Below are 26,201 nucleotides of genomic sequence, written 5' to 3'. Positions count from 1 at the left end.
CTTGATTATCGACACAGGAGGGCCCCGGGTACCTTCCGACACACAATGCAGGATTCGTCAGCCTGGCTTCCTGGCCTTAGGCTTTCTATTCTCGAGGCTTTGTGAAAGTAATGGTTCCTTGTCGAAAAGGTTGTGGAAATCCCCTTCGGTTTAGCAGTCTTTCTCCTCTTGTTAAACTGCCTTTTTGGAACTGCTGTTTCCTCGTGTTGCTTTGCCTTGCTCATTGTGCTCTGGTGTTCTGCCTTTTATCCATGGGGGGGAAATGTAATTGAAGTCAGGTGTGTGTGTGATGGTCAGTAATTGCCTGACCTTGTCTGACCATTGTATTGGGACATGTCAGGTATATGGCTCGGTTTAGTCAGTTTATAGCGGGCTGTCTGTGAGAAAGTGTTTGTGTTGTAAAAAGGGGGTTGGGAGGTTTGAGTTCCTAAATATCCTACCTGGTAGGATGGGGGTAAAGGTGTTACAGGGAAGGGGATACAGCGTCTCGCCATCAGGTGTCCCACTCCCCAAAGACCCCACACCCAGGTAATTTCCCACCCACCCCCCCCACACTGGTCCACCCCCAGGAACTGGGTGCAAAAGCGATGGCCGTGTCCCGGCCACTTGGATGACAGATCCCCAGGGACTAGTGGGTGAGACACCTTCTTGTTTCTCCCAACAGTGAGCCACCATCTTGGAACTATCTGTTTGCATGTAAAATTCAGTTCTTGTACATGATCAGTATATTCCGCAAATAAAGGTTGGCACGCTACACAAGTTGCATGTAGTGAATGAACAAACATAATGTACTACTATGAACAGAGAACATGTTACAGGATTAATCAGAACTATGTTTATTATTATAAAGTTTATATAGCGCTTTAATCCAAAGCGCTTTACAATAAAACAACAAGATACAATAATGGAGAAGCAAGTTAACAAACATGAGACAAACCAGCGTAACAATATGTAGAACACTTTCCTTAGATATTGGAGATGAAGGAAAGGTGAGAAGGAAGGGAGAGCAGGGAAGGGGAACAAGATTCAATTATTGAAATAATGTTGAGTGGATGTGAGAGGAAGGGAAGCGGAGGTATGGGGACAGGAGAGAAGGTAGGAGGTTAAGGGGGGAGTGGAGAAGAAGGGCTTTCAAGGAGGTGCGGAAGGAGGTGTATGTGGGGGTGGAGCAGATAGAGAGAGGTAAGGAGTTCCAATGTAGGGGGGCCAGTGTTAGGAAACAGTTTCCTTTGGTCTCCTCGGCTCACGTTCCTGGTTCTGTCGGAAAAGCTTCAGGACCATACATGCAGTTAACAGCAAAATTGCCTCTCTACCTGGTTCAGGATCGCTGGCCCGACGTGTTTTCCTTACAGCCAGGACGCGGTTCCTAGAGCGTTGCAGGTTACTATGGCAGCTGGGCCGGCGTTGGCAGCGTGCCATGCATACACGGCGTTGTTTCTTGTCACGTGATAGTATGTAAGGAGTCCCAGAACTTTCCACGGTGCTCCTAATTGAGTTTCTTCAATCCGTCTTGTTTTGGAAGGTTTACTGGCATACTTATGATTACGGATAGTTTACGTTTCACGGATCTTCGACCTGCTTAACCCTTGTCTGCCTCGTCTTTCCCGACTGGATTTACGACTTACTGCCTGTCCCTGGATTGCCTTGGTCTACGTTGGTCTTGTGTTTTGCCCGCCTGGATTTATGACCTCCCGCCTGCCCCTGGATTGTTTTGGTTTACGTTTTGTCTAGTATACTGCCTGCCTGGAATTCCGACCTGCTGCCTGTCCCTGGATTCCATCGCTTGTGTTTTTGTCTTGGTATTTTCCTGCCTGTATACTGCTGCAATCTAAGTTTGGTTTCTTGTCATGATTACCCCATTTCCTTAGTACCTTGCCTCATATCTTGGATACTGCTGACCTCCGACATGTTTGCATGGAACATCCGGAGGAGTAATCCATCAATCGATCAATTACCTTGTTCCTCCCCATACTCACGGCACTCCTGACACTCCATGAACTTAAATATGGGACTCCCAGGCTCACGCCCCTGCAAGGAAGACTGAAGTACGTCCTGCCTTCTGGTCCACCAAAGGACTAACAACCTCCATTAGGCGTCCTCGTGTCGTCGTGTCCGGTGGTCCCGTGGGAACTAGAGACTGACCACCTCAGGGCTAGGTGTCCTCATGCCGTCGGTTTCTGTGACCCTAAGGGAACTAGAGACTGGTCACGATTAGCCATTTCCTGAGATTTTTTGTCTACTCCTGTGGACGAGAGGTGCCGTATCCAATCTCCTGGACAATTGGTGAGTATAAACCCCCCCATCCTTATTAGGCCATTTTGCCAGAATTATTACGTTTATTGTGTTGTGCATGGACTTTGATTCAACTAATATTGTATTGTAGGAGGTTGTTGATTCTACAGAGGCTACGTCCCATTAGGTTCCATAGATCGTCAGTCTCATGTTCAGGTAGTGTCAATTTCCTTGTGAGTATTGAATTGATTTGTATTCTGAAAACGATTGTGGTGGTAATTCGGATAACGTTTTGCAGATCTCGGTGGTACTATCCTGGTGTTATCATCTCTTGGATTCATCGTGAAAACTTCCTGTCTCCACAAGATCCAGTGGTATCCATCTTCTGGTCAATATCTCTCCTGGTGTGTTTGTCCTTGGCTACACACAGGAGTTCTATTGTCTTGAGGAATTCCTCGGCTACACTACGTAGGCAAGGCCGGCGGATTCATAACAGAATTAGGAGCCTATAGAAATGGAGATCAGTGAGAATCTAGCGGGCATCATGCAACTTTCTGATTTACGGACCAATATGGGCGCCCTCACAATGCCACACAACGTCGCATGGATGAGCGGGTCCTCGGCCCCCGGGGGGTCGACTTCCAGTATGCCTTCAGGGAGTCAGTTCCAGCGACCCGTGTATATGACTGCACAATTCCCACTGGCACCACCTGAAAGATTTACAGGTGATCCTCGAGTATTTAGGACCTTTGTAAATCAATGTCGATTGCACTTTTTGTGTCGCCCAAATTAATTTCCCGATGCCACTACGAAGGCCGCTTTTGTGCTCTCCCATTTAGGAGGAACTGCGGTAGCTTGGGCCAATCCTCTTCTCGAAGAAGGGAGTCACTTATTGTATGATTGTGACGCATTACTGGCAGCTATGAGTCGGGTCTTCGATACCCGATACAAGTCCCAAGCCACAGATTTAGAATTATTGGAATTGAAACAAGGGGATTCGTCCTTGTTCTCCTATTTGGCTAAGTTCAACCAATTATCAGCAGAAACTAATTGGCCAGAGGAAAATAAATCCTCCTTATTTTACAAGGAACTATCCGATGCACTAAAGGATATCCTGGCTACGGTGCCCGTTCTTCCTACTACCTTCCCAGAACTATTGGATATGGTCCTTCAGATCAGTGCCAGATGAATGGAAAGAAAAGGGGGAAAAAAAGAGTCATGTTTTGGTGCCGGTACCATTGGTTAATTCCGGGGGCACAGAAACCGTGCAAATCGGCGCGATCCGGGGTCCATTGACCCAAGAGGAAAGGGAACGGTGCAAGAGGGAAAATGTGTGCTTTTATTGTGGATCCTCAGAACATGTGTTGCGTCTCTGTCCTCGAAAACCTAAGAAGCAGGGAAACTTGAAAGCCCGGCAATAGATGGGGTCCTATTGCCGAACTCTGATCCTACAGGCCCTGTTTTCCCTGCGGTTTTTACGGTCCTTGCACATTTGGAGGTTCCCGCTGGCTCATCATGAACCATTAGCCCAGTTATCGATTCTGGGGCCACGGGAAACTACATAGATCATCAATATGCACATGCCTTAGGGATGCCCTTGGTTGCAAAACCTAAGCCAGAAGTAGTGAACACGGTCGATGGTACTAAACTTGTCCGGTTTTGTTACGGAAAGCACGACCCCGTTACTAATGACCACTACTACAGGCCATTCAGAAAACATTGTTTTTGATGTTATTGCTGCACCTCAATTCCGAATTATTCTCGGTCTCCCATGGTTATCCTTACACAACCCCTGTATTGACTGGAAAACGGGGGAGGTTGTGTTCACCTCAGAGCATTGTGCGGAGTCTTGTAGATCCCCTCTGGGGTTTATGACTAATCCCTGTAAATCGCTACTGCTGGTGGCCTCAGCGGTCGGGGCACTTATGTCTCTTGTATTACCAAGACAGTACACCAAATACCAAGATGTCTTTAATCCCAAGGGCGCAGAGGTTTTGCCACCTCATAGGCCGTACGATTGTCCAATCGACCTAGTGCCAGCGGCTAAGTTACCGGTTGGTAGGGTTTATTCATTGACTCTCAAGGAGGATGCCCTCTTAAAAGAATATATCGACAAGTCACTTAAGTCGGGGTTTATCCGACCATCTAAATCACTGGCAGCCTCCCCTATGTTTTTTGTGCCGAAGAAAGAGGGTGATCTGAGACCCTGTATTAATTATCTGTCATGATGCCTACCCCCGGAGCACCCGGCCAGGCCCAGCACCCCCGGAAGCAGGCATCATGCCCTCGGGTAAAAGCCCAGCGGCCCCTTATAGGGGCTTTTTGGACTCAGTCCTGGCGCCTTTGGCGCCAGGCTCATGTTGGACATCAGTCCTGGCGCCATAGGCGCCAGGCTCATAAAGGGAGGTGTTTTATGCACTTACCTGATGCAGACCATGCTGCACGCTTCAGGCCTCCCTGGGACCTGAAAGGGACTATTTTTTCACTCGGGCGTGGCCAGGGAAGGATACATACCTAGTTGGGGAAGGATACATACCTGGGACTTCTTTGGAGGCTATTTAAGCCACGCCCAGACAGCACCTCATGCTTCGCGTTGTTCTGCTTCCTGCAGCTTAACGCTCACTGTGTCTGCTCCTGCTCCTGGACTCCAGCCACGCCCGCCTCGAACCTGGAAGACCTGCAAGGAAGGAAGAGAAGAGAAAGGTGAAAACCAAGGACTATTTCAAACTTCTTACCTGCATCCGGAATCTTCTCGCCAGCATCCCTGAAGAAAGACTTCCATTTAAAAGCATCGGACGCCACATCTCTGCACCTAGAGGAGAGAGGAAGAAACAAAAGGTGAGCAGAAGGAACACAGAAGGAAAGCCTGATTAACAGCCATAATACTTACTGGCTTTTCTTCCACATTTCGGGTCGGCGCCGCCCCGTTGGCAGGTACCGTACCCCGGCCCCTATGGGGAAAGGACAAGAGACATTTCTGGGGAATGATAAGGACATTTAGAGGGATCGCCCTCATCACTACTCACCTCGGCAGTTTAACCCCTCAACGCATCGCCTTCATTCTGCACCTGAAATAAAGGACAGATCACAGGTTAGAAAGACAACATAAAGGGGGCCTCACTTGAACTTTGAACTTTCATACTTACGGCGCATCGCTCAGGAAAGTCAAGTGGATTTTGCCAGCGCCATTCTGAAAACCAGTGAAATAACTGGACGAACACGCGCCCCTGCACCAGAAGCAGGATGGAGAGTTCATCCTTCCAAACCATAAGGTGAGCTTAAAACGGGGTTTGGAGGAAGTTAGAGAGGAACGAAGGGGGAAGGGGGAAAGGGGGGAGCTAGCACACTATTCTGCAGACTGTTAATCCCCTTTCTCATCTGCAGAAGGATATTCCTACGGGCCAGGCAAGCACGATTTGGAGGTCCTGTCCAATCGGTGTTCCGGGTCCTGCGCATCACGCTAGAAGAGGCCACAGCAATCCAGACTAGACCAGCGCCCCCGTGGGAACCAGGTGAGCGTTACATTATGGGGAATTGAATGCCATTACGATCAGGAACCAATACCCTATACCTTTTGATTTCTGTTCTTTTGGATAGACTGGGGTCATCTGAAGTATTTGCTAAATTGGACTTGCGGGGGGCCTATAATCTTGTTAGGATATGCAACAGTGATAAGTGGAAAACAGCTTTTAAGACGCGCTATGGTCTTTTTGAGTATTGCATTATGCCCTTTGGGCTTTGCAATGCCCCTGCAACCTTCCAACACTGTATTAATGACGTGTTCAAAGACATGTTGGATGTATATGTGGTGATCTATTTAGATGGCATTCTGATATATTCACCCAACTTGGAAATCCACATCCAGCATATCACTTCTGTTTTACAGCGATTAAGGGAACACCGCCTATACGCAAAACTCGAAAAATGTGTCTTCCATTTCACGTCTGTGGAATTTCTTGGTTACATCATCACCAATTGAGGTATTTGTATGAGCAACTCCAAGGTGGAGGCAGTCTTAAATTGGCCAATGCCTCACAATCTGAAGGCTCTACAGTCCTTTTTGGGATTTTTGAACTTGTATAGACGATTTATTTGCTAATTTTCAACCATAGTGGCCCCACTCACCACCCTGACCAGCAGCAAGACACCTTTTATATGGAATCCCGTAGCTCAAAAGGCCTTTGACCTTCTGAAGAAGGCTTTTACGACTGCTCCGGTCTTGAAACAATCTGATCCTACATTACCCTTTGTGGTGGAGGCTGATGCGCCTACTGCAACGTCCGAAGCAGTACTGTCTCAGATGTGCCAGGATACAGGTAATCAACATCCAGTGGCTTTTCATTCCCGGAAACTCACCCCCTATGAGAGGAATTATTCTGTTGCAGAAAAAGAACTCCTGGCCGTTCAAGAAGCTTTTCTGGTTTGGCGCCATCACCTCTTGGGCACCCCTACACCGGTGCAAGTGATCCCTGACCATAGGAATCTTGTTGCACTACGATCTGTGAAATGCCAGACGGCCAGACACGCTCGCTGGCATGAGTTTTTCTCGCCATACAACTTCACTATCACGTACCGTCCAGGTCCGCAACACTCTAATGCTGATGCACTTTCTTGTCTTTCTGTTCCAGACACAGTGTACGTACATGAAGATGTGGCAGTCCTTCCGACACAAGTGGCTTGTGGGCGTGTGTTGCAACCTTCATTGAGAACTCAGTTACTTCAGTGGGTCCGTTCTGATCCATCCGAGATAAGAGTATAACATGGATTTGATCCACGGTTTACCGTATGTACAGGGAAGAATCTACTTGCCTGATGAACAGACACGTAATCATGCACTTAATTGGTGTCATGACTCCAAGGTGGCAGCACATCCGGGATCAAGGAAAACCCTTGAACTACTCACAAGGTGGTGTTGGTGGTCTTCAATGACCAAGACTGTACGCTCGTACATCTCGTCCTGTGTGGTCTGTGCTCAGGCTAAGGGTTTACATACAAGACCTATGGGTCTTTTGCATCCGCTTCCCATTCCTGATACACCATGGACCATGTTATCCATGGATTTTGTTCTAGACTTACCTCCAGTGCGAGGTTATTATACCCTGTGGATAGTTGTGGACTACTTCAGTAAAATGGCCCGTTTTGTGCCATGCAGTGGGTTGCCTTCAGCACCGGTTTTAGCCGATGTTTTTGCAGAATGTTTTTCGCTTCTTTGGTTTACCTACGATCATAATATCTGATAGAGGATCGCAATTTACATCTCGATTTTGGAAGGCACTCACTACAGCTTTGGGTATTGATGACCGCTATTCGTTGGCTTACCATCCTCAGACAGATGGGCAAACCGAGCGACTGAATTCGACTATGTAACAATATCTACGATGTCTTCTTTTGCAACATCATCACACATGGCTCTCTGTCTCTGGGATGGCGGAGTTTGCGTACAACAACTCTACACTCCTCTACCAAGTCCTCCCCGTTTTATGCCTTGTACGGTTTTCATCCGCGGTCCCTTCCTTTATCCCGAGCTTCCACCTCTGATGTTCCCGCTGCTCACTCTTGTATTTGCGAACATGTCAAGGTACGTGATGGTATTAAGTTGCACTTGCGTGATGCACAGATTGCGGCGAAATCTGCTGCGGATCGTCATAGGTCACCGTCACCGATGTATCAGGTGGGAATCACAGGTATGGTTGTCATCCAAACATCTGAGAATCCCGGGACATAAGGCTTTGTTGCCTCGCTTTGTGGGACCATATACCGTCTCGGCAGTCTTGAATCCTGTGGTAGTATGTTAACAACTCCCAGACCGCTGGAAGATTCACCGAGTCTTCCATGTTTCGTTGTTGAAGCCGTGTCCGCCTTCTACACGTCTACCTGAGAGGCCCTGTCCTGTTGTGCAAGGGTCTGAGGAATTCGAAGTTCGTCAGATCTTCGATACCAGGGTTCGTAGGGGACAACGGCAGTACTTTGTTGATTGGTTGGGCTATGGACCCGAGGATCGAACGTGGGAACCAGTTGACAATATTCATGCTCCCAAATTACTTGCCATGTTTTGGGCCTCTAGGCATCGGGGGGTTTTCTTTGGGGAAGGGAACTGTTAGGAAACAGTTTCCTTTGGTCTCCTCGGCTCACGTTCCTGGTTCTGTCAGAAAAGCTTCCAGGACCATACATGCGGTTAACAGCAAAATTCCCTCTCTAACTGGTTCAGGATCACTGGCCTAACGTGTTTTCCTTACAGACAGGACACAGTTCCTAGAGCATTACAGGTTACCATGGCAATTGGGCCGGCGTCAGCAGCGTGCCGTGCGTACACGGCGTTGTTTCTTGTCACGTGATAGTATGTAAGGAGTCACAGAACTTTCCGCGCTGCTCCTAATTGAGTTTCTTCGCTCCGTCTTGTTTCGGAAGGTTTACTGGCATACTTATGATTACGGATAGTTTACGTTTCACGGATCTTTGACCTACTTAACCCTTGCCTGCCTCGTCTTGCCCGACTGGATTTACGACTTAATGCCTGTCCCTGGATTGCCTTGGTCTACATTGGTCTTGTGTTTTGCCCGTCTGGATTTACGACCTCCCACCTGCCCCTGGAATGTTTTGGTTTATGTTTTGTCTAGTATACTGCCTGCCTGGAATTCCGACCTGCTGCCTGTCCCTGGATTCCATCGCTTGTGTTTTTGTCTTGGTATTTTCCTGCCCGTATACTGCTGCAATCTGAGTTTGGTTTCTTGTCATGATTACCCTATTTCCTTAGTACCTTTCCTCATATCTTGGATACTGCTGACCTGTGACACGTTTGCATGGAACATCCGGAGGAGTAATCCATCAATTACCTTGTTCCTCCCCACACTCATGGCACTCCTTACACTCCATGAACTTAAATATGGGACTCCCAGGATCACGCCCCTGCAAGGAAGACTGAAGTACGTCCTGGCATCTGGTCCACTAAAGGAGTAACAACCTCCATTAGGCGTCCTTGTGCCGTCGGGTTCTTTGACCCTAAGGGAACTAGAGACTGGTCACAATTAGAGCCATTTCCTGGGATTGTTTTTTCTACTCCTGTGGACGAGAGGTGCCGTATCCAATCTCCTGGACAATTGGTGAGTATAAACCCCCATCCTTAGTAGGCTATTTGCCAGCATTATTACGTTTATTGTGTTGGGCATGGACTTTGCTTCAACTAATATTGTATTGTAGGAGGTTGTTGATTCTACGGAGGTTACGTCCCATTAAGATCCATAGATCGTCAGCCTCATGTTCAGGTTAGTGTCAATTTCCTTGTGGGTATTGAATTGATTTGTATTCTGAAAACGATTGTGGTGGTAATTCGGATATCGGTTTGCAGATTTCGTTGGTACTATCCTGGTGTTATCATCTTTTGGATTCATCGTGAAAACTTCTGTCTCTGAGAGATCCAGTGGTATCCATCTTCTGGTCAATATCTCTCCCGGTGTGTTTGTCCTTGGCTACACACAGGAGTTCTATTGTCTTGAGTAATTCCTCGGCTACACTACGTAGGCAAGGCCGGCGGATTCCTAACAGCCAGGAGCTGAAAGGAGCGGAAGCGAGAAGCAGCGCAAGTAGATGGGGGTACAGTAAGTAGAAAGAGGTCAACGGAGCGGAAAGAGCGAGAGGGAGTGTAGAAGGAGAGGAGAGAAGAGAGATGGGGGGGGTGAGCAAGGTCATGGAGAGATTTGAAGACCAAACGGAGAAATTGAAATTTAAGTTGGGAAGGGAAGCCAGCCGAGTTGAGAAAGTGAGGAGGAAATAGAGTTGCGAGGGCTGAGGAGGCAGAGAGTACGTATAGAGGAGTGGTAGATGGACTTGAGGGGGTCAGATGAGAGGCAGGTAGTCCAAAGAGGAGAGAGGAATAGTAGAAGAGATGGAAGAAGATGAGGGAAGAGATTAAGAGTTTAGAAGCGTGGAAGGTGAGGGAAGACCTGATCTTGCGGATGTTGTAGAGAAGATGACGACAGGAACGAGAGGTGAGAGGAATGTGGTGGGAAAAGGAAAGGGAGGAGTCAAAGTGGATTGCATGATTGCGAGCAGAGGTGGAGATGGGGAGATAGGAAGGGGGAAGTGGATAGAGGGAGGGGGGATAGGGGAAAGAGTGTTAGAAGGAAAGAAGAGGACGTCTGTTTTGTCTGTTGAGGGAGAGAAAATGGGATGACATCTAGTTTTTTATAGCCGTAAGGCAGGAAGATGGGGAGTGATGAAGGTCAGGAGAGAAAGAGAAGGAGAGGAAAGAGTTGGGTGTCATCAGCCTAGAAGTGGTGGGAAATGCTGAAGGAAGAGATGACTGGAGCGAGAAGGGAGGTATAAAGAGAGAATAGAAAAGGGCCTAGTACCGAGCATTGGGGGACACCATAGTAAAAGGGGATGCTGGATAAGGTGCAGCCACCCCAGGCGACAGTGTAGGAACGATTGGAGAGGTAAGAAGAAAGCCAGGTGAGGACAGAGCCTTTGAAGCCAAGAGGAAAGATTACTGAGGAGTAAGGGGTGATCGACGGTATCAAAAGCAGCGGACAGGTCAAGGAGGATGAGGATAGAAGATTGCTTAGTGTAGCGAGCAGTAAGGAGGGATTTGAGCACGGAAGTAAGGACAGTCTCTGTGGAATGTTTAGGGCGGAATCCAGATTGAGAGGGAGGAAGGAGAGAGCGAGTTGTTACGAAAGCTGAGAGTTGAGAATAGGCTAGGTGTTAAAGGAGCTTAGATGGGAAGGGGAGAAGCGAGATTGGGTGAAAGTTAGAAGTGAGAAGAGGGTTAGCAGAGGGTTTCTTTAGAATGGGAATAATAGTGGCGTGTTTGAATGCAGAGGGAAAAGTGGCCGAGGAGAGGCAGTTGTTAAAGAAAGGTAGGGGATGAGATTGGGGTAGATTTTAGGAATGAGAGAGGTGGGAAGGGTATCATGAGTATCGTTGCTGATGCTGCAAAGACCCAACTGCCCAAGTAAATGTTATTTGACTTGCTGTCCTTTTTTTCAGTTTTTCTTTTTCCTAAGTCTCTATGAACAATAATATTTTTAATTACATTGTAGATTAGTTGCTTTTTCTCTGAAAAACAGGTTTGGTTATGAACACACCATGACACATTTTCTTGAAAAGTGACAATAATAGTACAAGCGACAATAATAGTGCAAGTTGCTGGTACTCAACCTTGATTTTCTAGGATAAGGGTCTGTAAAACAGATATTCTGCCATTACCGGTCTTGGGAAAGACTAAAAAAAGTTACAAATTTAAAAATATTTACATTGCACTAACGTATGCTATGTTATTTTTCTGTAGCACCTCAGATAAGAGGGTTGATTGATCGAGAGGATGGGTGTAATGGGATAGGTAGCCTGATGTGGTGTGAGAATACAGTAAACTTAACAAAAGACCTGTTAAACACACATTATAGAGCTGCAACAAAGAGTAAGTTAGTAGACACGGCAATCGCGCCAGGCAAGCCGCCTTTACTTGTGAGGCACCAGAAGGCACCGAGGGGGCATCACCTTCACCAGTCCCCTCCTGTAAAATGGATGTGAATGGCCAATACCATCTCAAATGCTTGCAAATGATTCCAGAGTGATGGAGGAACACTGACAATTCAGACATACGTACTACAGAGCCAGTCATGTCCTATTATCCATGTTCTACTTACTGGTCAGCTTTTCTGTGGAAAGAGCATTTGTGCAGCTTTTTGTGGTACTATTTTTTTAGTGAGTTTAAAACTTATAATCTCCGTGCTGAAATGACTGGATAAAAGATAACAATGTCTTCTTTTATCTACTAATATTTATATTTGTATGTCTGTCTTTCATTTGGTTGAATCCCACAGTAGATCAGCCATAAGCGTATTATTGGAATGCCCTTAGGGAAACGATATCTTGCTGCTTATGTGTGATAGCATTTACAAACGCATACAAAATCTACAATAATAAAAGTAACTACAGCTTCAGTTGAGGACATAAGACATTCTGATAAAATAATAAAAGAATCATACAAGTTTAAAAACTATCTTGGACTGTCCCATTAAAGAATAGCACAATAAACACTTTATATTCCAGTCAGGCCCGTGTTCGAAGTAATATGTTAGTAGGACATTTAATTTAGAACAAAGACAATGCCAAATATTAGTACAGGAATGTGTAAACCTTCGTACCCTGTGACTAAGACACCTTCTTGCAATAGCGCCTCGATGCTCTTGGGCTTTACAAATCCAAAAATAAAAAATAGTTATTGCCCTAAATAATGTGGACCCAATCGAATCTGAAGCAGTGTATGCCCTTTGAAACAATGCCCAATTCATAGACTGTGGTTTTAAACTGGCTCTACAACATGGAAGAAATAGCTTTTTGTGGATTGATGGTTTGAATTGCCCTACTACAAGCACGATGTATTATATTGCTGTCTACAAATGTGGTTACATTTGTGAATGGATTCAAAGATATTATATATTTGATAAACACATTGATCCAAGTGCTCAATAGCATGCAAAGGTACAAAGCGAAATTACGCTGCTGCCAAGGAATATGGGGTGTGCTGTCTTGAAAAAGTGAAACTGTCCCCCCTGTAGTATCCTGGGCTAGATTAATTTTCTAATCCAAGACTTAAGTCACATCAAACGGAAACAAACACACCTATCTGTCAACAGTGGGTAACAGCCAAATGTAGCTTTACCATAGTTTTTAAATTACTTTTAGAAAGTAATCGACATTGCTTAATGGCCCTTGTAGTTAAGAGGAATTAACAAGTGAACATATTTAAAAAGAATTGCCCCAACTACTTGGAGAGAGAGAGCTTCCTCTAGCATGTGGGTGGATAACTGTTGCCAGACACATTGGAAGACTAAAACATCTCAATAGAATGGGCCACTATATTGGGGACCTTGTGAATTTCTTGATATCAGCATAAATACTTGGCCAATAGAATCTATTTTCAATTTGGGCTTGCGTTTTAGCGGTCTGACCCATGGGAGGGACTATTCCTCTATGCTTTTCCAACAGTTTCGCTAATCCTTTGAGTTCTAAATGCAACGTAGCTGCTGCAAAATTATTCTGCTGGCCCCAGCATATCCACACCAAATTTAGTACTCTTACCTGCTCCACCTGTCGGTGGCCCCTTACATCAAACGTCCTCCTCTTCCCAACCTGCTCTCCAGAGGGTATCCGGTAATATTATCCCCATATAAATGGCCGCCATACATAATGTGTCCCCCGCTCTTAATTGTTTTAAAAAAAAAGGTTTTGGCAGTTGCAGGGTTGACCCCACATGTTTAATGTGATAGTTTCCCTGCAAAAAATGTTTTGCTGACTTTCTTGCCATGCAACATTTCATTATCACATGGAACCCTCCAGAGACGGTGGGGTGAATGCCGCACCACAATCCAGTGTCCCTCAACTTGACTGTTTGGCTCCTGCAGCCCTAGAATTTGGGCCTATACCATTGCTTCCAGAATGCAAACACATTCTTGCCAGGTCTATAGCATCCACTACGCCATCATATTCTAAGCACAAATGCAACCATTTTCAACTTGGTGTGTATCCCAGCAGCTACACCCGCTCCAGATACGAGCCGCTCAAGTCTTGCAATACTTCGTTTTTCTGGCGCACTCATCTATCAAAGTGCATTTAGCAGCCATTTCCCAATACCCACGCACCAAAGACCAACCTTCTCTGTGGTCACAACCACTCGTGAAAGTTCCTCAAGGTAATGCTCCGAGCGCCCCCCCCCCCCCCCCAACCCCCTAGTACGAGATCCAGCCTGTGAACTAAATGTACTCCTCTCCAAGTGATTGGGCCCTCCATTTGAGCCTCTGCATCGTGCTCTGCTAAAATTCCTCTACTGGAAGACAGCATTTCGAGTTGCCATCACTTCAGACAGGTGAGTAGGGGAATTGCAAGCATTATCCTGCAAGCCACCATGCCTGTCTTTTCACCAGTCCAAGGTTGTTCTCCGAACTAACCCTTTGTTCATGCCAAAGGTTCCTTCTGCCTTTCACCTAAATGAACCGAGCTGCTGCGGGTGTTCTTTGACTCTCCCTTTACTCCTTGCACTCTCTCGATGTCGCATGTGCCCTCAAGTTTTATGTGACTCGCACTAAGGAGTACCACAAGTCATTGCAGCTTTTTATGGCGTTCAGACCTGTGGGCAAGAGCAAAGCTTTGGCAAAGACTTCAATTGCCAGATGGCTATCTGGGTGCATCTCACATTGCCATCAACTGGCCAACAGGCCCCTGCCAGGAAGACCAAGAGCACACTCGACCAGAGCTGTGGCTTCTACTATGGCCTTCCTGTCTGGCGTCCCCCCTGGTGTCCGCCACGTAAAGGTCTGTCCATACCTTCCCAAAGTTCAGCTGCATCAACAGGGATTCCAGGGAGGAGTCCCTGTTAGGACAGTTTTTCTGAAGTCCAACTAAAGGCTTAGTAAAACCATTCAACTGAGGCAGTACAAGACTCCACTCTTAGTATAAGACTGTACCACCTGAGTATATGGTTTTGTAGCCAGGGTTATTTTAGGAGGGAGAAAGGGCTGTAGAATCAGTACAAAGAAATTGAATACAAATGGTCCAAAGGAACACTGAAACTGTGTATTGCAAAAATAAGGTGCACAGACCAAAGCATATAATCTTATTTGGAACACCTAACAGTAGTTCTAGGGCAGTCAAAACTAATAGATACTTTTGTATTACTTACAGTAATACAAGGGTAGTAGAATAGTTGTACTGTGACGCTCAGCAAGAAATCACATAGTAAGTCAACTGGGCAATATAATTTTAAGAATAGTGGAACACTTATTCTAGGGAGAGAAAAAGCCTATAACTCTGATTCAGGGTAACAGTTATTTTTGGGGGGTTGGACCTTGGGGTGTAATAGTCAATTACAATTGCTTTTCAGTTCACAGACTAAGGGAAGCAATAACTCTAACTTATTTTCGATAAGTTATACTCAAGGTAGGTAAAAACCTATATACTTTTGTAAGGAGCTGCCAGCAACCTAAAAGGTAAGTATGACCTAGGCAGAGTTATTCTGGAAAGGCTAGTAGCAGGTCAGGGAAAGCAAGACCCAATGGCGACACTCGTACAATTATCTTTACAAGAATAATAAAGTGAAACCAACAGCATTACCTTTGGGAAGCGGTGAACCCAGGAAAATCAGACTTTAAGAATACATATTTAAGGCACACAGCTTATTCAAGGTAAGTACATCATATATATATACTCTTCAGAATAGCGGAACATATCTAAGGTAAGTAATAACTTTTTGTAACTATTCACTCTGAGGGTTTAAAATTACCAACTAACTCATTCACAAGTAAGGAAACTTTTCAACACTTGTTTTACTTTTCAAGGCCGACCCCATAAATTATCCAGCCCTTCCCAATTCCAGTACATGAGTTCTCTGAGTCATAAGAGGGACCCTAGTGGTCTAGGAGCCAGCTGTAGGCAGGGTGAGGTAGGGCTCAGTTGCAGGCAAAGTTCAGAGTTCCAGAGGGAGACTGTTCAAACAAGTAAGTATTTTAGTTCAGAGTTAGTTGAGGGTCCAGGGACTTCAGAGAAGACACCCTAGAAGGGTGCGTGGGTGAACTGGACGAGGACCACCCAATCGCACCACAAAACTACACAGGAATCACAAGAGACTTAAGGTTAAGTAAATACCCAAGCCAGCACAGTACCTCAGCACAGAAGAAGATTTTGCAGCAGGTGGTCTTCAGGATCTGTAGCCAAAAACCCAGGCACTGCATTCCTTGTCAGGAGGACAAGAAGACAGGACCCTGGATGGGCTTTTTCAGCAGGGATTGAAACCGAAGGCTTCAGGCAAGGGTTTCTTTGTGGCTGGACGCAGCTCTGTGGATTTTGCGCCTTTTCAGAGCACAGAATATCGCTGGTCAGATTCTCGTTGTTTGCAAGGTCCAGCACTCTGGACTTTTCGGACTCTATTCACATCTCTGGAAGTCCAGCAGGATGGCCAAAAGGTTTCAGCAAGATTCGGAAGACTGTGCACCACACAATGGTTCGAGGTCTCAGGGTATTGCAGCCCTGCAAGGTCCCTGCACAACATGGGATGGCTCAAAATGCAGGTCTTCATGAGTCTAATGGGTCTCATCAGGCTCTGGGACAGGGCCATCTTTTTCAGAGTCCCCGGGTCGATTGGAAGGAAGGGTACAGCAGGCTCTGGTCACACAGAAGTCTCTGCGGTCGCTTTCAGCCGCAAATTCTTAATCATCCTCTTCGGTTTTGGTTCCTGTTGTCGACTACCTCCTCAGCTTCGAGGATCAGACTTTTATGCAGGAACCCAGCCAATCGATACAGCCTTGCAACCTTCACGCTTGTGGGGTGGCAATCCTTTTAGGACAGCTAGCTGTACTGTTTGAACTGGATACTCACAGACAGGCTGGGAAGACAAAAAACTGGAGAGTTTTGGACTCCTCCCTCGCTTCCTGCCTTCACAGACACTCGAGCCTGGGCAGGGAATCCACAAGATTCCCGCTGAAGATAAAAATCACACAAAGGAATTTCTCACCCTGGAGGTCAGGGGAAGGAACAAGAAAGGACATGAAACGCTAAAATGGCGAAAAAAGAACACAGGAGATTTTGGTAAAATGAGCACCCATGGGTGCCTTTACCGTGGCTCTGCAAACAGCCTGCGGTAAAGGTGCACCGAATTAATAAAAATGTTCACTGCCACTAGCCATTAAAGTTAAGTTTTTCTTTGTGACACAAATGTTACATTTAAAATGAGAAAGGGGATACTCTGTATCTCCCCAGCACTCCACATAAGGTGGGGGTGTTGGTCTCGCTTAACAAAATGTAAATGGGATCCAAAGATCCTTTCTACCCTTGGGAACTGTAGTTCTCACAAGGTTAGCCAGAGAAAGTTAAAAGGGGAGGCCCTATAGCAACCCAGCAACAATAGGCACTTAATGCCAAACATTTGTCAAAGTGGATAACTTTTAAAAGACACTATGGAGAGTCTTAAAAATGACACCCATAGAAAGAGTAAAAGGTTCTCTGTGTGTGGAAAAAGGTTCCCACTCAGAGGTACAAGGTATATATATTTTTTTTATCAAGCCTGGTGAGAACACATCTTGCGTATATGCTAGTGTATGCAGTGACAGTCTAGCAATCCTTTGTATCAAATGTTTTAAGGATGCTACTAGGTTTTTAGCTAAAGTGTGGTGTTCCACAATGTCGTCATTGATCCATATTTCTGTAAATGGTATTGGCCCAAAGTTCCTGAAACCAGGCCTCTTCTAGTTTCTTGCTTCGAGAAGTCTTGGAAAAATGTGGTTGTCACGGTCATTGAATACTAGTTTAAAAACTGTGTATCATTTTAGGATCCATCTCTTGCTTGTCCTTCCGATCCACTCGGTTTGCTTCCCAGTCAGCAATTTAATAAAGGGTCCTCATTTGAGCAGTCCCTCACTAACTATTGCTTTGCCTATAAATGTTGCGATCTGTTTGACTGCATAGTGTTAATCATTTGCATTTATCTTTTTAGGTTGTCCCTAAAAAAACAATTGATGGAGTACTATCAGCCTGCCACAGTGGTTCCTTTGAGAAATTGGAAATAGTAGTGAAGGTAACGTACTCTACTTGTTGTTGCATTGCTAATTGTATTTTTGAAATGTATAACAAAATTCCATTAGACCACAGTACCTCATATCCAAGGGCAGATTATTTTAACTTTGCTAACTCTCAAACACAAAGGAATCTTCTGAGCCTTTTTTTGCCTCCCCTGTTTTTAACATCCGCCTCAAATCTCGCAAATCAGTCTCAAGGATGACCCTTCATCAATATCACAGGAGACGTGGTAAATCGAAACAATCTGAGTGTAATATTGGTTGAGCCGACAGCTCCCCAAGATCCTCCTACAGAGCTAATAAGAGTTTTAGATCACTGGAATTCTGGCACTAAACCACTAAACTATTTTCTTTTGTCAACTTGGAAAAAAGAAACCAGGCAGTAAAAAGGGGAAGAACACATTGGAAAATTAAAAAAAAATAAAAAATATAAATTCTGTTCATAATCGCGGTTCTAGAAATTATTTACGTCATTTACTAATCTGTCAGGGTGCAGATAAATGTACGCAAGCAATGAAACTGGAAGATGGCCCATGGAAATCAAAGGCAAAAAACAAGTCTGCTCCTCTGCCTTCTACTTCCTATAATTCCTCCATTCTATGTGTGGATGACGACGTGGAGGAGGAAGATTCTGGAGAGCTTCCTGGTATTTCCACATATTCAATCGATGATAGTCCTATAAATCAAGATATAGTGGTGGCCGATGGAGGTTCTAAACCGTTGCTTGTTCAAATGCCCCAACATTCGGGAAGACCCTCCACTTTAAATGTTGAATCACGTGAAGAATGGCAATGTGGGTGCTTCTTCCATAGCCACAAATTAATTTGGCAATTTATTTCTGACACTAGAACAAAGGCGGAAAAAGATTGCTGCAACTCAGTACTCTAGTATTACTATTCCAGATGATCGTATCCATCAGAATCCTGTGAATATAAGGCAAGATCGGTGCCTAAAACTGAACTAATTTTGCCTTCAGGGGAGGATATTGTATTGAAAAGATTGAATGTTTTGTCATTATTTCATTCCTTCGAAAGCCTACGTGCTATTTTTACAAAAGACAGATCAGGTAGAATGTATTAATGATGCTGAATTAGAATGTGTTTTTTTCACATTAAGTCTGAAATAGTGATCGAAGTATTACTAGCTGCCGTACTCCAGCTTCTTCTGTATGGATACGACATGACAGAAGTAAGCAGAAGAGATGTTTTAGATCGATTACCTAAATGTGACAGTAACCATTTAAAAGCGGGAAGAATGCATCATCGTTTTCCACTGCTTGCAATTACCTGCTCGAATTCTAATATGGAAGAGCGCAATGCTTGTATTTATAATGCTAATTTGAATGTTGCTAACCATGGGGGTGACTAGCATTGGCTAGCAAAAGCCTTGCGTCAATAATTGCGTTTTTAAGAATCTGGTTTTAGGATCATGGAATACTCAGGATCATGCTAATTTGTTTGTAAAACGTAATCGGCAATTTGATTTTAAAGAGTATATTTTTGTTTTCCTGGCAACCTGGTTACAGTCTCCCCCATTTACTGGACGGTTTTACTTTATTTTTCAATCCAGCAATAATTGGAGCCAGATGTAGACCATCAGCTGGCCTATTAGTGGGTATTAGCAATAAACTAGGCCTGTCAGTCCAAAGTTGGACAACGCAGAATCCGTATGTTCAGGCGCGTGAGCTTATTTGGAATGTTACAAGTGCCCCTAAATTGGGCCCTGTTCTGTTATTGAACATTTACTGGAATCAAGTGTATGTAGGTCAACAAGAATGTTTAGACACTATTGAATCGCTCTTGTCAAATTGGTATGCTCGATCCAATTTTGACGTGATGTGGGGATTTTAAGGTTGATTGTTTTAAGTATGTCTCCTTTAACTGAAGGTAGTTGTTCGTCTCTCATAGAAAAAGGGGCCAGGCTTTGCTCCAATTAATGAGGGTGTTGGGGCTGCATATATATATATATGTATATACCTGCACATGATACGTAGGCAGAATTGAATCAAGTTCACTAATTGACTATATTTTTGTTTCTGATCTCATCTTTCACATTTTCTCAACAATGTATATTATACCAAATTCGGAAAGTAATCATGCTATATTGAGATTGGAATGGATAGTGGAAGTGTTCAGTCCCTGTAGGAACTTGTACTTCTCTGATTTATATGTAAATAACAGCAGAAATAGGTTGTCGTGGAATATCAAATCAGTGAACAGATTTAACTACCTTTTAAGAACTTCTATGTGTCACGCAACCTAATCCAATATTTTTTATGCACTGACATGAGAACATTTTCCATTATTTTTATGAAAAAGCTGAGAGGACCAATAAGATCCTTCACAAATCATCGACACGTCTTTGATTACAAGATTTGTTCTCAAAAGAGAATTTTACTGTAAATCAGGGATATTACTCCAAAAAATAGTGGGCTGTATTGACAATTTAAGACGCTAAAAATGAAATATAAAATGTGGTTTAAAAGCCATAACGCAATTGTATTGCAAAACGACACAGAAAGAATATTAAATTCTATCCGCTCTAAAAACATGAGACATTTTTGGCAGTTGTTAAATGAAGGAAATGTTCAGCTAAGTGCACTAAGAAACCCAATTGCAGAATCAGTTTGGTTGACGCATTATCAACAAAATGTATGCATTAGATGGAACGTGAAACTCAAAAAAGAATAATCTTCTAAAATGAAATGTAAGCTGAAAATTAATATATACTGCCATTATGAAAAGCGCAATGGCCTGGTTGACCTATGAAACATAACTTTAAAAGGGAGATCCTCTACTTTGGGCAGAAATACTTCGAAGGATCTTTAGAGATGTTGTATCCAAACAGGGAATTCCTGAGACCTGGCAAACTTCAATTATTATCTCTGTTTTTATGGACACAAATGAGGTGGACCCTGACACGCCATCGTCAGCAAAGGCCTTCCACGAAGGCTTAAGGTTTGGTGGAATATTTGGGCCTTACTCAACCAGAAGTCAAGCAGCTCGAGCAGGGGGTTTTGGCAGAAGTACTCATCCTATGACCCCCTACCAGAACGGGTATCCCAATGCAGACAGATGTTGTTGCCTTAGCCAAAAAGGGGTGGCTCAAGCCACACTCAGCCCAACCTGTCGATGGGCACCTCAACGCCAATTATAGGGGATCCACTATTGCTGTTGGCACACCCTCAACCACAGTCTTTGGTGATCGCTGCAGCGTCACTGTACTCTAAGCCACAGTAGTCCTCAGCCACCTCGACCTCTGCGCTGCTAGGCAAGGAGATGAATTTCTTGGAGGCGTACAGGAAGAAGCTGTACTCCACACCTCGCTGCACCTGCATCAATCCAACGCGGATGCCATGCTGGCAGCTGTTAACCAAAGGCTCTGATGGGGAAATAGCGGACTTCCTTCCAGAACTTCCGGTGCAGAGCCAAGCATGCTTAAAGGCAGGGCTAGGAGAAGCCAAGCTGGAAGCGCAGGACATCATGGAGTCCACCTCTGGCCGGCCATATGCATCGCCACGGACATGGGGACTGCCTGGCTTCGGGCTGCTAATTTTAACCCTGATGTTCAAGAACGCATATTGGACCTTCCATTCGAGGGTAATGACCTCTTTCACTCTACCACCAATGAGGAATTAGATAAAAAGAACATCTTGCAAACTGCAAAGTCTTTATCCTAACGAAGGCCATGCAAAAGGCATACACCCAGTCGCATCAACACTCCAACAAGGGGCAGGCGTTCGGCAGGTTCCCGGCTTCCAGGAACGGAGGTCGAGACAGCCTGACTGCTCTCCGAGTCTGCACTGGCGCAAACAACAAAAGGGGGGCAAGGGCTTTTTCCAGTCCCCCTCTGCAGCAGCCTCGGAGGGAAAGAAAGCATGATGCGTCCCTTCGGGTCCACGTGTCTCCGGTGGGGGGCAGGCTTGCCTTTCACATGCAGTTTTGGCACCAGAACTTTTCTGACCCCTGGATCCTCTCTGTAGTTTCCTCAGGGTACCGCCTACTGATCCCTCCCTCCCTCTCCTCACTCCTGCCCTCCACTCCCACAGATGGGAACGGCAACTCTGTTGGCGGAAATTAGGTCCCTCGTCGAGAGCCAGGCAGTGGAAGAAGTCCCAGCCTCCCAGAGAGGATTGGCTTCTGTTCCAGGATTTTCGCCATACAAAAGGCGAACCAGGCTGGCCTGAGAGTTGTTGCACCTATCCACCCTCAACCGCTCCCTCCCTCTTCACAAATTCAAGATGGTTATGCCAGCACTCATTGCAGAGACACTAGACAAGGAAGATTGGATGTGCTCCCTGGATCTGAAGGACGCTTATCTACATGTCCCGATTTGGCAACCACATTGCTCCTTCCTGCACTTCAGGATCATGGGCTTCCATTTCCAACTCAAGGTGCTACCCTTTGGCCTCAACTTATCCCCCAGGGTATTTACCAGACTCATGAATGCAGTGGCAGCCCTCCTCCGGGCCCAGGGCCACCATGTCTACCCGTACCTGGACGACTGGCTCGGCAAGGTGAGATCTCCAGCGGCGGCGGTTATTCACACTTCCTCCGCACTTATGGACACACTCGACGACCTGGGGTTTACGATCAACCTCAAGAAGTCTACGCAGAGCCTGACCTTCGTGGGCCTCATCTGGGATACAAGATTTGAGAGATTCTTTCCCTCGGAGGACAAGGTCACGGCAATCAAGAGAGCCACTGCTCACTTCCTTACCAGAGAAGTGACCTCGGCCTGGTGGTACCAACACTTATTAGGCATCATGGCAGCGGTCCTACTGGCCGTGCCCCACGCAAGACTCAGGATGAGAAGATTACAGCTGCACTTCGCAGCCTCATGGAATCGGGAGAAGGGCTCCCAAGTGGAGCTGGTTAGCATCCCTCCTTCTCTCCACTTGGACCTCACATGGTGGTCCAGGGACTGCAACCTGCGGACGGGCAAGCCTTTCCGGCAGTCGGCCCTACAGATCACCATCACTACGGACTCCTCCCTGGAAGGCTGGGGAGCCACTCTGGACAGCCACAGCGTCCATGGAGTCTGGACCCAGCAGGAGTCTCAGATCAACTGGCTGGAGCTCAAGGCCATCTGGCTAGCTCTCAGAGCTTTCCTTCTGCTCTTTGGGGGCAAGTCTGTCCTTATCCAGACCGACAACTCCACCAGCATGTACTATGTCAGCAAGCATGGGCGATACCAGATCCCCGCCACTGTGCAGCCTAGCGGTCAGCATGTAGGAATGGGCCCTGCAGAACATCTACCTCACGGCCGTCCACCTCCCAGGGGAGGCCAACTTGGAAGCTGGCAGGCTCAGCAGACTGGGAGCGCACAATTACGAATGGTAATTGTATGACCAGGTGCTGCTGGAGATCTTCAGCAGATGAGCGCATCCTCAAGTGGATCTGTTCGCCTCCTGGCACAACAGGAAGTGCCAACAGTTTGCATCGTGGCAGGGGCAGAGCCCCGGCTCCCTAGGCGACGCATTTCAGATACAATGGGACGGCTTGACAGCGTATGCCTTCCCTCCCACACCCGTGGTCCACAGGGGGATCCGCAAGATAAAGGAATTGTGGTTCTCCGAACTGCTCAGCCTCACGGACAGACCACCCATTCGCCTTCCGATGGGACCAGCCCATTCCCTGGCCCAGCAGGGGGACAAGGTCATCCACCCCGCCCCACAAACGTTAGCCCTCACAGCGTGGTTCCTGAGCAAGTCCCGCTCAAGCATTTGAACCTATTGCAGGCTAACCTGGAAATCATTCAGGGCGCCAGGTGCCAATACAAGAGTAAATGGACTAGGTTCTGTCATTGGGCGGACTCTAAGGAGATCGACCCTCTTATGTGCATGCTAGATGATGTGCTCTCCTTCTTCGCACACCTTGCGCACTCAAGCGTACAGGTGGACACATGCTGCACCTATCTGGCAGCCATACGGGCCTACAGAAATTCAGAGGAGGTCTTCTCCTCTTCCAACCCAATAGGAGACATTTGTCGGGCCTGTCCAGGCTCTACACACCCATCAAAAAGCCACACGCTGTGTGGGATCTCAATGTGGCATTAAGCGCCTTGGCGCACAAACCCTTCGAGCCAATGGCATCTGCGGACATCAGGCTGGTCACCATTAAAACAGCTTTGTTAGTGGGCCTCATCTCTGCTCGCAGAGTCAGTAAGATCCAGGCTCTGGTGGCCTCAGAAGCCTATACCACTTTTCACAGGGAAAAGGTAGTCCTGCGGGGACACCCCATGTTCCTACCTAAGGTACCCTCCGCTTTCCATCTAAACGAGGAAATAGTCTTACCTACGTTTTTTGCTGACCCCAAAGACGAGGCTTAGAGAGTCTTGCATTGTCTGGATGTCAGACGCAGTCTGAAATTCTGTCTGGACAGGACCAAGGACTTCGGCAAGTCAGACACTGTCACCTTTGGGGGATCCAGGCCCGGGTATCAAGCATCCAAGGCCTCTATTGCACAGTGGATGTTTTCAGTCATCAAGGAGCCCTACGAGGGGCAGCACAAGCCGCTGCCGGCTAACTGACACACCCACGCTGTCAGAGCCAAGGCCACGGCCTTTGCATTCCAGCGGCAGGTTCCATGGCAGGTCATCAGCAGGGCGGCCACCTGGGCTACCCCTTCAGCTTTTTCTAAGCATTACGATTTGGACGCTGGCTCCAAGTCGGGCGCAGCCTTCGGACATGCGGTTCTAAGGAACCTATTTGCTTAAGGAGGGTCTCCTCTGCACCGTGGGGCTACATTCAGTTGTAATTGCCCATGCAGTACGGAGGAAAGGGGATGGGACGTAAGAGTAATTAATAGTTACTCACCATAGTGACTAATGTACTCTTAGTCCATAGTCCGCTTTCCTCCATACGCCCCACCATCCTACCCCCCCCTAATAATACTGGTGTCATTAGGCAATGTTAAATATTGGCGACGCGTCAATGGTGACTGATGATTGGCACCAGTGGGCGGGGTCAGGGGAGCGCATGCCCCGGCGCCTCTAAATTTAAAGGGAAGATGGTTTTTCTGGTGAAAAAAGTTCTGTCTCCCGTCCCTAGCGAGGGACGCCCATGCAGTATGGAGGAAAGGGGACTATGGAATAAGAGTATGTTAATCACTATGGTGAGTAACTATTAATTTTCTACTTATAGGGGCTTGAAGCAGGATTACATGGTAGCAGGGTTACATGCTCACTCCTATTCTTTTTAATCTCTTCATATCAGATTTAGGAGTTTAATAAAAAAACGAATTCATTTCCACCTTGTTTAGATGGTTTTCCTATTAGTTGGATCATCTATGTGGATGATTTGGTCTTCTTGGACCAAACCGCGATTGGATTACAACGCCAACTAAGTGCACTTCAGAATTATGCTCACATGGATGAATTAACCATTCATTCTGCTAAATCAAAAGTTTTTAATTATGAAATCGGCAAAAAGAACAAAGCTGCAAAATTCTTTAAAATGTTTTTTACATTCTGGAATGTTGGAGATGGTACATTCTTTTACATATTTAGGTTTTAAGATTTTTGAAGGTATACATTTGCAGAATAACAGTGATTTTAAAACAAAAGGTTATTGGATTTGCAACCAAGCTCGCGTTTTAAACAGGAAATTTGGCACATTCTCCTTAATTCCCATGATCAATTTGTTTAAGATGAAAGTCATCCCCATTCTGGGAGAAAGTTTGTCATCTTCCTAGCAGTGTTCCGATACAAATTATTCGTTTTGAGTTAGGTCTTCTGTCTTTATCTGTTATATCAATTTGGGAAGGTTTATTATCTAATGAGGACATGTTTTATTCACGGCTAAGAGCAACCATTCTAAAATGGACAGATATAACTTTGTCGAATTGGGGAATCCCAGTGTTTGAACTTGATCAACTCAATGGAAATTTCATCTGAACTGCTCTTGTCCCATCTTGAGAAGGTCAAGTTGAAGCTCTGGCCCGTTGATTGGATCAAAACTAAATCCAAATGTAAAATCTATATTACCATTTTGAACAAGACGACAAAGCGCACAATGCCATACCGAATTGCTTATCAAAATTTCCAAATGCTTTCTGGAGAAACACATGTTTACCTTTAAGTTAAACCTATGTCCTACGTATGAAGTTATGGGTGCATGTCAAAAGCTGAATCGCTCCCTTTGACTTTTTGTAAAAGTGATAACACTCTGGACACCTTGAAACATGTGGTGTCTTGTGTGGCCCTATGTGAGACAAGACACCATCACTCTGATCAATTTTAAAGGATTTTAGAGTAATGACTCCAGAGGAGTGGTGGTTAAATATTTTAAGTGGTTCTTAAGTGCGACTTGTTTTTAGCAACAATATTCTTGTTCATAATGATGTTTTAAACCTAACTTTGATAAATGTGATATTGAAATGTTATGTAATTTTTATATTGAAT

The 26,201-nt window shown here is 45.7% G+C and overlaps 1 protein-coding gene across 1 annotated transcript in view; it reads left to right on the top strand.

Annotated features, from left to right (window-relative positions):
* Window positions 1-26,201, top strand: part of RFC4 (replication factor C subunit 4) — a 302,679-nt gene that overhangs the window by 265,186 nt on the left and 11,292 nt on the right. Inside the window, exon 9 of the mRNA XM_069618636.1 lies at window positions 17,717-17,797. Coding sequence (XP_069474737.1) covers window positions 17,717-17,797 — 81 coding nt within the window. The remainder of the gene's footprint in view (window positions 1-17,716; window positions 17,798-26,201) is intronic.

Source organism: Ambystoma mexicanum, chromosome 10 (genome assembly GCF_040938575.1).
Source record: "Ambystoma mexicanum isolate Mex_15411 chromosome 10, UKY_AmexF1_1, whole genome shotgun sequence".
Classification (NCBI taxonomy): domain Eukaryota; kingdom Metazoa; phylum Chordata; class Amphibia; order Caudata; family Ambystomatidae; genus Ambystoma; species Ambystoma mexicanum.
The sequence above is the reverse complement of the archived record's forward strand: the minus strand, read 5'-3'. Positions and strand labels throughout refer to the sequence as shown.